Source organism: Desmodus rotundus, chromosome 1 (assembly GCF_022682495.2).
Source record: "Desmodus rotundus isolate HL8 chromosome 1, HLdesRot8A.1, whole genome shotgun sequence".
NCBI lineage: Eukaryota > Metazoa > Chordata > Mammalia > Chiroptera > Phyllostomidae > Desmodus > Desmodus rotundus.
In genome coordinates, this window is record NC_071387.1 from 198,213,960 (window position 1) to 198,226,625 (window position 12,666).

Here is a 12,666-nt window from a genome sequence, read left to right on the forward strand (position 1 = left end):
CAGCCCACAAGGGGGGAGTGGCTGGCAGTGCAGACTCTGGTTGAACACGAAGGAAAGTGATGACTGGCATCATATCCTGGGTCAGAGAAATTAAAAGTAGTGAAGTCTGGTGTTTGTGGATGATTCTTGCAAAAGCAATGTGACAAAGAAGTTATTTTTTTAAAAACGAGCCAGTAGTTGAAGCCAGACTGCTGAAGATTAAAATTGCTACTTGACAGCTTCTCTAAATGTCCTAAGAAGGAAGCCCTTGCACATTTCCATCCCCCTGTTAGGGCTTAACTGGCCGGTAAGCAGAACAAGAAACTGTTGTGATGGTGGAGTCAAAGCTGAAAGCAGCTCCAGGCCGAGATGTGCCCTTGGGAAACACCAGGGTTTGTGCTGTTGCCTGTTGTGGAAGAACGTAAGGAAAAGAAGTTTAAAGACATGTTTAAAGACAGACTTTCATCAACCAAGAAGAGCTTCAAAGAGAGGTTCCGAAACAGTGTGCCTCGCACTGTCACACCAAGGCTCCTCAGGAGGCCACCCCAAGTACTGACTTGGAACCAGGCGCTGCTCTGGTTCCTGAAGTGCACGTTCATTCCCCACGTGCGAGCCCCAGTCTGCACCTACACGTGTACCGACAGTGTGGGGGCTTGACCAGAGCGGTAGGGCGTTCGGAGAGCCTGCGTGGGCATAAAGGCATTCCCCTCTTGTAGACAGTGCCGAGGAGGGCAGAGGGTGCAGGAATGGCAGGAACACAGCCAGGAGGGGAGCTCCAAACTGGGAGACCAACCCTAACGCTGGTCTCAGCTGTTGCCAGCACGTCAAGGTAGAAGGGGCTCGAGTGCGCCAGGGTAGCACATTTGGGGGGACTGGACGGGAGGTAGTGAACGCCCCTGTTGTTTTCATCTTTACTGCAGGGAGAAGCGTAACTGCACACGATGCTCTGTGTGTCGAAGTGCTGAAGACCTCGGCTGGGCTGGGCCTGAGCCTGGATGGAGGAAAGCCGTCGGTGTCTGGGGACGGGCCTCTGTTCATTAAGAGAGTATACAAAGGTAACGCCCTAGAAACCCGATGCAGGCCCACTGCCTGTTTTCTTTCTGTGTACGTCGGTGCCTTCCATCTGGAAATCAGATTTGTGTTTAACAATCTAAAATGTTTTTAGTGCTTTATCGACAGCCAGGGTTAACGCATGTCAGCCCTGGTGTGTTTCCTACGTATTAACTCACGTCACCCACGTGACAATCCAGTCACATAGGTAACTACTGCTACCATCATTTTATGAAAGGAGACACTAGCCATAAGGGACTTATGCAGGGACCTAAGGTCACAGGTGTAAGCGGCAGAACCAGGCTGTCTAGCTTCAGGGCTGTGCCCCTAACTTCTACATACTGTGCAACTCCACGTTCCTGTCTCTGTGTTCTTCATTAACATTAGTGTTAATTAATGTGCCAAGCGAAGTAATGCCATCGGAATGGCCAGTCAGGGATGCTGACAATCGGCCAAGATCACGTTCACTAAAATTGCAAATACCAGACTCCAGGAGAGTAAAATGGTTGGTAGGTATGAGGTCTCTTCATGAACCTGAATCATTCATTTTATGATCTTGCACAGTTCTCAAAAGTCTCTTCAGGTTCCTGAGCTGAACAATATATTAACAATATAGTTATACTAACAATATCAGTATACATGTATGTGTAATATATCATTATATTTAATAATGCTGATAGGTTTAATATATTAAATACTGGTATTTTGTAACAATTTAATACTAATTATTAGCATTGCTTTATTAAAAACTAATGTTAGGGTCGGCTTATGCTAAGGACAGTGTCTGCCTTTCTCATCAACATAAAATGTTTCTGTCCTTGAGTGGGTTGGATTTGAACTTACTTTCTTCCAGCTATATTTTTATTATTTTGTTAATCTTTACAATCAACTATAGTCATACGTGCATATATATATATATATATATTTAATATTTAAATACTTAACAATGATTCTCAGAAGTTTAGGATGGGATAGCTACATCTGGATGCATTCACATTTCTGGGAAAATTATTTTCATATTTGGGAGTTTTTCTTTCAATGCCCTTTTTTCCATACGTGCTTCCACAGCCAGTGTGCATTTCTTTTTCACACAACTGTTTCCGATGTGTATGTGCAGGAAAGTAGATAGAAGAGGGGCTTAAACGTGTTTTTCAAAGCCCATAAACTTGCTGTAGTGTAGAAATGTGTTAAAGCTGTTGAAGTGGAGATATTAAGTGTATCTCCACAGTCAAACGTGGACACGTGAACCACTGTTAACAATTAGAAGTTGAACCTGGTTTTTTTCTGCGTTTATTGGCCATTCGGATTTTTAGCTATTGATTTCCTTTGTTCAACTTTCTCTTTATTTTGTACTCTTTTGAAATAGCTTCCCCTGGGTTACTTATGTTTTGTGGGGGGAGGGGAAAGGGTTACAAATTTTTTTATGCAGATTTCTTTTTATGGATACATGTTCTGTGTGTCTATCCTAAGGTGATAAATACATCACAGAGATTTTTCTCAGTGAAGTGTTCAGTGTACCTTGTGGAGGATGGGAAGTAACTACATGCTGTTTGCTCCCCCACAGGCGGCGCAGCTGAACAAGCCGGAACTATAGAAGCTGGGGATGAAGTCCTCGCCATTAACGGGAAACCCCTGGTCGGGCTCCTGCACTTCGATGCCTGGAATATTATGAAGTCTGTCCCAGAGGGGCCTGTGCAGCTAGTAATCAGGAAGCACAGAAGTTCTTCATGAGACGAGCGCGAGTAGTGACGCTCACGGTTGTGAACAAGAGTCGCCTTTCCTCTGTTCCCTGCGTACCCGGCGAATCAGACTGACTTCCCTGCACCGCAGCCTCCTGCAACGGCGGAGGGACCGGTGTGCACAAGGCCCACGAACACCTCCACACCTTCACTGACACATGAAGCTCGACTCTGGAAGCCTCCCACCTGGACCTGGAGGGTTCATGGTGTCCCAGGCTGGTCCCCCAGCTTCCACTTCTCCTGATGGGGGTACAGATGAGGCACGATGCCCTCTCTCAAACACCCAGCTGGACCCTCGCATCCCTCCTGCCACCTCTCCCAACATACCCAATCCACGCAACTGGGGAGCCTTCAGAGTCTGAGGGGCCACACAGATGTCACGACTGAACAGACTCTAGATTTACATAATTTTATAAGTAACCAAGCTTTAGGCATATTCAGCAGAGAGAGCTGTGGTCTGTATGTTACCCTGAAAAGGAGACTTAAACATATATATATATGAATCAATTATGACCTAATGGTTAGGCTGAGCTCAGGAATTATCCAAAAATGAAAAAGCAAAGTACAGGAAGTGGTATTTTTTAGTGAGTGGAATGTGCAATGTATGGATGCAGAGTCCCACTGGGTGGGTTACTGAGCACCATGAAGGGTGGGTCGTAACCTGGCAGAAGTGTAGGTCGTAAGGCTCTTTTACAGAAATGCAGTTCTTGAAGACTGTACTAAATAGCCATGAACTCTGCTGCTTACAATGAGCAGGGAGTTCCAGCTCTGAAAGCACCTTGTATCCAGTTTGGAACTGGTCTTGAATAAGAGCTTGAGTTCAAGACCGGCCAACACAAGAGCAGGCGGAACCATTGCAGTCCCTGGGTTTCTATGCCTGTGTTTTATGTGCTCCAACCAGGAATTTAAATTTTTAGAAATCAAGTATCTTTTTAGTGTCCTTGGATTTATAAACATAGGCATTATATTTACAATCCAAATAGAGGAGCGTAAACTAATTCTTTCAAGGGACTTTTTTTGTCATTCTTTTCCCCATCCCGGCAAGCTTTAAAAAATGGGCTGTTTCTGAGCATTGGATCACTTTTGCTGACTTGGGTGTAGTGACATACCTCTGCAGTGACTGAAGTTTTTGCTATTTTTGTCTCTGTTTTGCAAAGTCTTCCTTTTGCCCAACTGCTACCCTACAGAAGACCATTGTGACTCATGCTGCTTGTGAAACTTGTCCCTGCCACTCTCCTTGCAAAGCAGGAACTTTGTCGGTGCTGTTCCTTGTCTCAAAATTGGCTTTTCTCCTCTCGTACTTCTTTCTCATCAGCTTCATTCACCAAAGTGTAGTGAGGAGGAGAATGGAGGACAAGAGCAAGTCCCCCTTTCAAGGTAAAGGAACAGGACTATGTAGTCACAACCCAAATCCTCAGGGGAGGCACAGGCTAGCTGACTGAGTCCGGGGAGCACAGGTGAGACTGCACACCTGTGCACATCACGACACTAAGGTTTTATGTTGGAGCGTCTTCAGATAACCTGCAGCTTGGGCCCATGGCTTAGGAGAGGAACTCGGGTCATTACACCCCCAGTCACAGAGGCACTTGGGCCGTCACCCCTGTACACCATTTTTCTGCGCAACTGATCCCAGTAACCCTCTGTGCAGCTGGCCCAGAGGGGTCTCTCAGACGGGAGTGAAATATCTGCTTGGTGTGAGCCTACATTTCTCATTTTTTAACAGGCTATACAAACGGAAATGTAGTACAAGAATTAGCTAGAAAGACCTGATTAATTTAGCTTCTACTTTTCACTACAATTCCAGGTAGGATACTATAGAAATTCAGTGCAAGGTGCATGCTAGGTTGTTTTTAAGTCTTTGGGGGTCAGTTTTGTGGTTTGTTTTCTTGACATGAGACTATTTGAAGTCAACACTGAAAACAGATTTTTGCCTCTACGCTCCCAGCTGTGCCTGCTGAGCAGTGCAGTCCTCTGTGACCAGGCAGGGCTCTCCGGAGCAACACCGAGCGGGGTGGGGTGGGGGGGCCTCCCTCGAGTGCCTGACCCTCACTCATACCCAAGGGCTGCACAGGCGGACCTCTGGCTCACCAAACTCTGTTCAAGTCATCAGCCATTTCTCGTAGATCTTGCCAGAAGGATTCCCCGGTGGACAGTTGGAACATAAGGGAGGAAGCAGAAGCTAACCTGTTTCTGACCCTAAGATAGAGAGCTGTTTATTTGTCTTCAGTGTTCAAGGCATGACTAGTATTCCTAATTAGTCTAATAAATTCCCACACTTCCTGAAGTGAACACTAATGGTATTGTCCTACTAAAACTCTCATTGTTCTGGTTTTTAGCTGGTCGGTCATTCACAATAAGCTATGAGGGTAAGTATGTGTTATAATATGTAAATCACAGTTGCCAGGATAGACCATGAAGGTTGAAGTAGGTTTAGTTCATTTCCGTTCTACCAGACACATCTCGTTTAACTTTGTTTGACCTAATTGGCACCACACCTGTTGTATGATATACATAATTCTTTATTTATGTACAATAAAAATGCCTTATATTATTAAAGAGTAAGTGCAATAATATGAAATAGCCTGTACATTTTAAAATGTTGTCACTGTTATGTAAACCCACATCTCTGTAAACAACCTTTTGTAAGTAATTTTAAAAAAATAAACACTCTACTTACTAGTGTTTTTCTCATTCTGCATCTACAGAATAACCTTTTAAACTGTCAAGATGATAAATGTCACCTAAATTATTATCTAAGTGGGTGAGAGGTACAAAGGCAACAGAACATCAAGCCAACCACTCCTTCCTGCAGCCACACGCAGATTCTCACACAATGTGCTACCTCTGAAACCTGAAAAGCAAACACCACGACCCCCTGACCCTCTGGACCTCACGCCCCTTCCTCCTACTTACCGCCCCTCATCTCCCATTTCAACAAGCCCTCTGACAACTGTCACTTCTCCCCATCAGAACAGCCCCCATCACCCGCAACTCTCCTCAGACTAGATGCCATGGCGGGTGCAGCCGGCCCCTGCCCACAGGCTCAGCCCCCACCCCAGCTAAACCCTGCAGCCGTCCAGCCAGCCAGCTGCTTGGTTTCTACATGCGGAGTCCCAGAGAAAACCCCACAACCACACGGAACGACGCTGCTGTAAATTCATGGTTTCCAGCCTCACGTGGACGCTCAGCGCGACCTGGCAGACGTTTCCTTGTCATTTTTTTCTCTCAGTTTCTTCACAGTGACCATGCTTTTCATTTTTCTCAAAGCCCCAACCCACTCACCTTCTCCTAGAATACTCAGACGATCTGGGATCCTACTGCCCAGAGTGAAACAAAAAGCACCTACTTTATTTGGGTTCTTTGGTTTTAAGATGCAGACACCAACCTGAAGCAGCCCAGTTAAGAAGACAGGATGAAATCTCAACAAAATGCAAGAATGGGACCCAGCCTGTGACCATGCCACAGAGACCAGAGGAACTCAGGGGCCCATGGGTCCTCACGATGGGCCCTGGAGCAACAGGACGCCACCACCGTTCGTAGGCCCGCTTCAGCAGGCCCCACACCTCGCCACCAACGGGCCGCCTCACCCCAGCTATTCACACCATTTCTCTACTTAGAGATTTGTGAATGCTCTCGTCAAACTTTGGCCCCACTCACTCCCAGGCTGTCTGCCTGATTTTCCCTATATCCCCCAAAAGTCAGATTGCGATTGGCTCTACTAGAAGAGAGCTTTTGGCTGGGGAGCCTCTCTAAAACCCACTGAAATAAACAAAGACAAAGAGGGAAATTAGGATTTTAATACAATCCAGAAATAGCCACAAACCAATTCTATGACTACAGAGGACTACAACCCATGTACAATAAGCCCCAAGACCAAACTGAAGGAGAGCAGTGAAATGGGACCTGACGCCCGCTGCCTGGGAGAGAGCAAAGGCGGTGTGAAGGACTTCTGAGGAACGCCACGAAAACCCTTAACTGGGAGAAAGGGGTCTGAGGAGAGGGCGGGCCCCAGAAAAAGCAGGGAGCACTAGAATTGGAGCCGTTTCCCCTCCTCAGAACAGCCCCTGGGAGGTGAGGTTGAAGAAGGGGGTTGTTTTAATTGCCCCAGGCACCTGGTCGGCCAAGGCAGGTCAGAGCAGTGACAGGTGAGGGCTGAGGGAGGGTCTGATCTGAGGGGAGCCCCTGCCGGATAAGATCCTGTGACGAAAAAGCTAATTTGATTCCATGAGAGATCAGCCGCCACAGCTCCCTGGCTGGAAGGACACAGCAAGCACCAGTCCACACTCCTTCTGAAGTCCGATGCAGCTGAAGCAGCTGAGGGTCTGAGTAACGGGGAGAATCAGCTGGCGTCCAACTTGCCTCTCTCATCCTCAGGGATGAACTGAACAACGCTTACACCCAGGGCTCTAACAGGTCCACCACTGACCAGTACTGGGCCAGGGGCAGGCTTGATAAAACCCTCCCCACCCCCCCACCCCCGCACCTCCCACTAAACAATCAGGTTTAGCAAATTCCAAGCCTAAACGATGTTAATTTCAGGAAGGTATGAAATGGCCTGAAGTTAAGAAATCCAAAATGCAGTTCATTACATTAGTAGGACGAAAGAGAAAAAATATTGTGAAAGACATCAGTGGACAGTTTTTAAAAGCCTGGAAAAGGCCCAGAATCTCTCCCATTGAAGTCAGGAATACACATGAAAAAGACGTTCACTGTTGTTGCTGTTGAATAACACACGTTCCGAAGGTACGAGCCAATGATGCAGTTGGGCAAAATTTCTACAGACAGGTATAACTAGTGAAAGAAACAAAAGTACCATAATTTCCATATGATATAGTTAGGGAGATGGGAACATACGCACATCAATTTAAAAATTATTAAACTATTACAATTCAGTAAGGTAGCTATCAAATTATTCACCAAAGCAAGAGCTTTCCTATATGTAAATAACAACCAACAGAACATATGGCAAAAAACACTGAATCACAACAGCAATGGGAAAATATATTTAACCTTAGCAAGGGCTGGCAAACCTACAAAAAGAACGTGTTCTATAAATATTAAGAGACATAGCAAAGGTAACTCGAACAAATGGGGAGATACAGCTTATTCGTGAATAAGATAATACTATAAAGATTCCAATGTCCCCAGACCAGTTTATAAGTATAATGTAAGTGTTGAGAGCTAGGAAAGAGGGCTAGGCAATTATAAGCATTGCTAAGCAGAAAACCTCTTGAAGGTCACCAGAATAGATAGGGGAGAGAAACAACATTGTAGGCCAAAGTAAGGGTAAACAATACGTGATTTGCAGAGGGCTTATTCTGAGTTACAGCCAATTAGTTAGAGGGCCATAAAACTTTAGGTGCCAGACTCACCTCAGGTCTGGACCCTTATCTTTAAACTGAGGGTACAAATTAAGTGGGACAGACAGATGGTTCTTATCAACAGGAGACAGACAGATAGTTCCTCCTGACCCCAGAGCTATGCAGAGATAACCGCAACTCCCACTTTTGTAGCTTGCTTGCTTGCTTGCTTCGAGCGCGTATAAAAGAGCTAGCCTGTGAGCGTTCGGCGCGACTCCCCTTTGCAGCCTTAACGGGCACCCTGGGAGTTCGCCCCTGCGCAGGTAAAAATAAAGTACCATCTAAGTGCACTCCACACATCTCCATTTGATTTTCTGCTCGCGTTCGGGATACAGCATAAGGCCAACTGAAACAGGGTGCAACCAAGAGGGGGGCCCCAAATAGGGATTTGTAATGGGGTCCAGAACTCAAGGTGTCCAGGAAATATTAGAAAAATATATATAGGATGTCCTCACCCCCACAAGCCTGAACCAGGGGAAGGGGCACATGGAACAGGGCCATTCAGAGCTGTTTTGTATAGCAACAGCTTTGCAGCTAACCCCTGGCACAGTCATTTAACATATCTATAACCTTTAACTGGTTTCATGGATATGTTAAATAGCTGTGCCCATGCTTTGAGCCAGGGGGATGGGAGTGACTTCCACCCAAGATGTAACTGGGAGGCAACTCCCCCTGGTTACAGGGCCTGCGTGAGAGCTTGGAGATGATTGGCTCCATGCCATGGGGCCACACCTGCCCAGACTTACTATGGCAGCCCAGTAAAGCTGGAAGAATACGGGAATGCTGGCAGGTGTAACTGATTGTGGGAGCAGTCGGAAATGGGGCTACAGAGGAAGACGGGCACTGGGATTTAAACCCAGGCATGGCAGCCATAGAGGAGAGGACCGTGAGGTTTTGGGGGAGAAGGGAGAGGATCGGGCAGCTTTGGCGAAGTGAAGAGAGGACCATGTGGTTTTGGAGAAGAAGGAGGACCATGTGGTTTTGGAGTGCTTCTTTTTGCCACGCAGCTTAGGCAGCAGGAGAGACTTTGCTGGGAAGAAAAGGGGAGAAAGGACTCTTGCTGGTGGGCCATGAGAAGGTGCCACACGGCTTTGGATTAACTGGAGATTGCGGCAGCCACACAGCTGATGGTGCCAGGAGGCTGAATTACAGACTTCTACTCCTTTTCCTGAGATACGGTACCCCGGACTGGGCACAGGGAGAGGGAAGGACTGTGTGTGTCTGTGGGTGTTCTAGAGGACTTTAGTATTTTAATGAAGACATTGTCATTACTCTGAGTCTGTGTAACTTTCAAGTAATTTCTTTCCTTTTCACCAGTCTCTGGCATTGAGAGACGTGTTTCCTCTGGCAGCGGGCATTGCGAACCTAGTAGGTGTGGGGGGGGACCCCCCAGGGAGAGAAAGGGGGGGATCCTTCCTGTAGTAATATATTGTGAACCACCCCCACCTGTTCTGTAACCGTTTTTGGCGCCCAACGTGGGGCTAATAATTGCCTGTGGCAGACCGATGCCCTCTGGTGTGGGAGAGTGAGACTATGGAATTCTTCCTGTCTCTGAGAATGTCTCTGCACCCTCCTGAGGGCATCGGCCACCCAATCACGCCGGGAAAGGTGAAAAGGAAACGGAACGGGGAGCAGAGCAGAGACAAGAAGTGGTTTGGTTGAAAACTTGTTTCTGAACACAGCTTTGGAATAATGGAGTTGTGGATGATGGTTTGGTTGGTGTGCTGCTCCCAGGTTGCCCCCGTCTGCTCACAGGTTTGGGGAGGAAGCAAGCCCCTAGGCTCTGTAAGCCGAGCCGGCATGAATGTCGGGGACTGGACAGCTAGCCACGTGGGTGCTCTGCCATTTCAGGTAAGAAGGAGGAGGAGCCACGTGAGTGCCCCACCGTGGAGGACTGATCACGCATGCGCATCACCATCTTGGACGGCCCAGCGTGCGTGGGCAATGCCATCTTGGAACTGGGCAAGGTGGTGAGATGAGGGTTGTCTTCAGATTATGGGCAGTGTGTTGCTGCGGTGTGAGCACTGCACCAATCAGGTTCTCTGTGCAACTGGCTCTGATAGGGAAAGCTCTGGTTCTGAAGGTCATGGACTGGGGTCCAAGGGTGACCATCTGATTTATAGGGTGTTTGCAAGGTCTAAGCTTCAGAAAGCTGCAGGATGTCCCTGCAAATCTAGGGACTTTTAGTGGAAGGTGCCTGTAGTGCTAGGGACTTCTGGCTGCCGGATCTTCAGTTTAAGTGCAGTCCTTCCCAGTGTGGGAAAGAAACAGGGATTAAAAGTGAATTGTGGTTAATTCTGGATGTGTAAAAATATGTAGAAAGGTTGTGAAAGTTTTAAACCTGGAGGGAAGGGAACCTCAACTACTTGTTTTTTGGTTTCATGGGTTGAAGGGCATGTCTGTGCCATTGGTTCTGTTTCTGATCAGAAATCCTCTGTACCTGAAGACCTATTTAGGGTCACCTGAAGACCTAGGGAAGGTCACCTGTAACTGGTTGGGGAGAATGTCTTTGCCACTCGGGACCCAGGAAGGGTCATTCGGGCCTGAAGAGTGTTTCAGCCTGAGGCAAAGGAGCATGTCTCTGCCAAGAGACCAGACCTGAAGGGCATGTCTCTGTGGAGGCCCCAGTGGATGCACTGGTGCAAGAGAATGCCTCCACCTGTGTACTGTTCTTATGGAACTCTGTCTGTGTTTTGGATTTTGCTCTGTATCTGCTCTGAAAAGAAAATCAAGGATTCCAGGAAGGTTAAAACTTCACACTCTGTAGGAAAGTGAACAAGGGAAAGTGCAAGATATGTAAATGAAGGTGTATGAAAGGATATAGGTTAGTGGATGTTGCAGAAGGTCTGTGGGAAGCTGTAAAGATAGAAGAGGGTTTGAAAGAAGGTGTGTAAAAGGTTATAGAAGTTTGTGAAAGTTTTGGGAAGAAATTATGTGGGGTTAGTAATGGAAGGTATAAGGCATGGAGATGCAATCTTGGTGGTATCAGAAGGAAAAGGATTTTCCTTCACACTTGGTATTTTTCTCCCTACTGACCCCTCCAGAACTTGGCATTCTGATGGAGTGAGTGATGACATAAGGTTTCTCTGCATAAATCCATTAAAACCAGTCATTAATGGTGGTTTGTTAACCGATACTTTGACTGGAATGTCACGCGTGAAGGAGGCACGTCTGGGGTATTGGGATTGACTTGGGAAGCCAGCAAAAGCCCACAAGAAGAAGCCTGGTACCTTGGTCGATTGTGCGGTTCGTGACAGTCTTTCCAGGGAAGGAACGAAGGTTGCTTTCCTGAAAGATGGCTAAAAAGGAACCTGCAGGCACAATGGAAGCCTCAGGGATTTGAGGGAAACGACTTGTACAGGCAAATGCAGGTGGCGGATGTGTGGCTCTGCTTCTGTGCCCCGAGGGGCAGACTAAAAAGTCAGTCTAAAAGTTCCCCGTTTGAGTTCCAGCGGAGAGAACTTAAAGATCATAAGTGATCCAGGCTGCTCCTGGTGTATTTATGCAAACAAACAGGCAGAATTAAAAGTTGGACTCAATGTAGTCCCTTTAATAATGATGAGGGTGATCTTATGGAGAAAAATCATGGTCTAAGGAAAATCACAATGCTCAGTATTGGATATTGGAATTGTGCAGCTAACTGTCTTGGAAGTTTGTTTTCATTTGAAAGTTGAGACTGGGTTTGTAACATCACCGAAGATGTTCAATTTACAGGCACAAGGGACCTGTCAAATTGCCATTGTTAGATGTCATCGCAGCAAGGGCCTTGCAACTGAATGTCTTCCCAAAAGACAGTCTCGCAGGCACAGAGACTGGTTTGGGGATTGTTGCATGAATTAACCTGTGTGTTCCTCCTTCTGTTTTCATAGGGCGTATGCCTATGACCTCATTACCTGAGAGAATGGTTGCAATATAGGCCTCACTTAAGGAGCCCACCTTCATCATTGCCCCCTGAGACTCAACGGTTTGGTTAAACTAAGAGGTTGGGTTGTTGAAGGATTCGGGCGGTCTGTGGGCTTCACTTCAGAGCTTATCTTCCCTTTTCTGTCCTAATGGCCTGGACAGAAAGGGCCCAGAAATCTGAAAGGAAGGAAATCCTGATATGTTCACCTCAGCCCCGAGTGAAGTGTAGTGAGCCACAGGGTTTTGGATAGGTGTAGCATGCTTGTACACCTTCCTCCAGATAAGCCATTCTTTACCTAAGTGCCTGCCTTCGTAATTCAGTGATTATGATTTAATTGTGCCTTCCAACTCTCTTGCCAAATCTGTCACCTCCAGAATACGACGAGGATGCCAACTGCCCAGTAATGCCAGCCTTTGGACACTGAGCCTGCAACTTCCCAGTGACAGCCAACTGACTTGGATTCTGTGAGGTCCTTCCCCTTACAGGGAGGACTCCCTCCGTGCTGCACCCCGCTTTCAGGGCACCACTGACCCAAGGTTAGGTAGGACGACATCCATGTCCAGCCAGAAGCAGTTACAAGAAGACGAGACCTTCATCCATTGTACTTTATATGATTATAAAGTGGTTGTAAATC

At 46.9% G+C, this 12,666-nt stretch overlaps 1 protein-coding gene across 6 annotated transcripts in view; it reads left to right on the top strand.

Moving 5' to 3' along the window:
- The window catches only part of PDZD2 (PDZ domain containing 2), a 320,114-nt gene extending 314,662 nt beyond the window's left edge, over window positions 1-5,452 (top strand). For all 6 annotated transcript variants that reach the window (XM_053914075.2, XM_053914084.2, XM_053914089.2 and 3 more), the window contains 2 exons: window positions 900-1,034; window positions 2,594-5,452. In XM_053914075.2, coding sequence (XP_053770050.1) covers window positions 900-1,034; window positions 2,594-2,760 — 302 coding nt within the window. In that variant the 3' untranslated portion in view covers window positions 2,761-5,452. The remainder of the gene's footprint in view (window positions 1-899; window positions 1,035-2,593) is intronic.
- The last annotated feature ends 7,214 nt before the right edge of the window (window positions 5,453-12,666 follow it).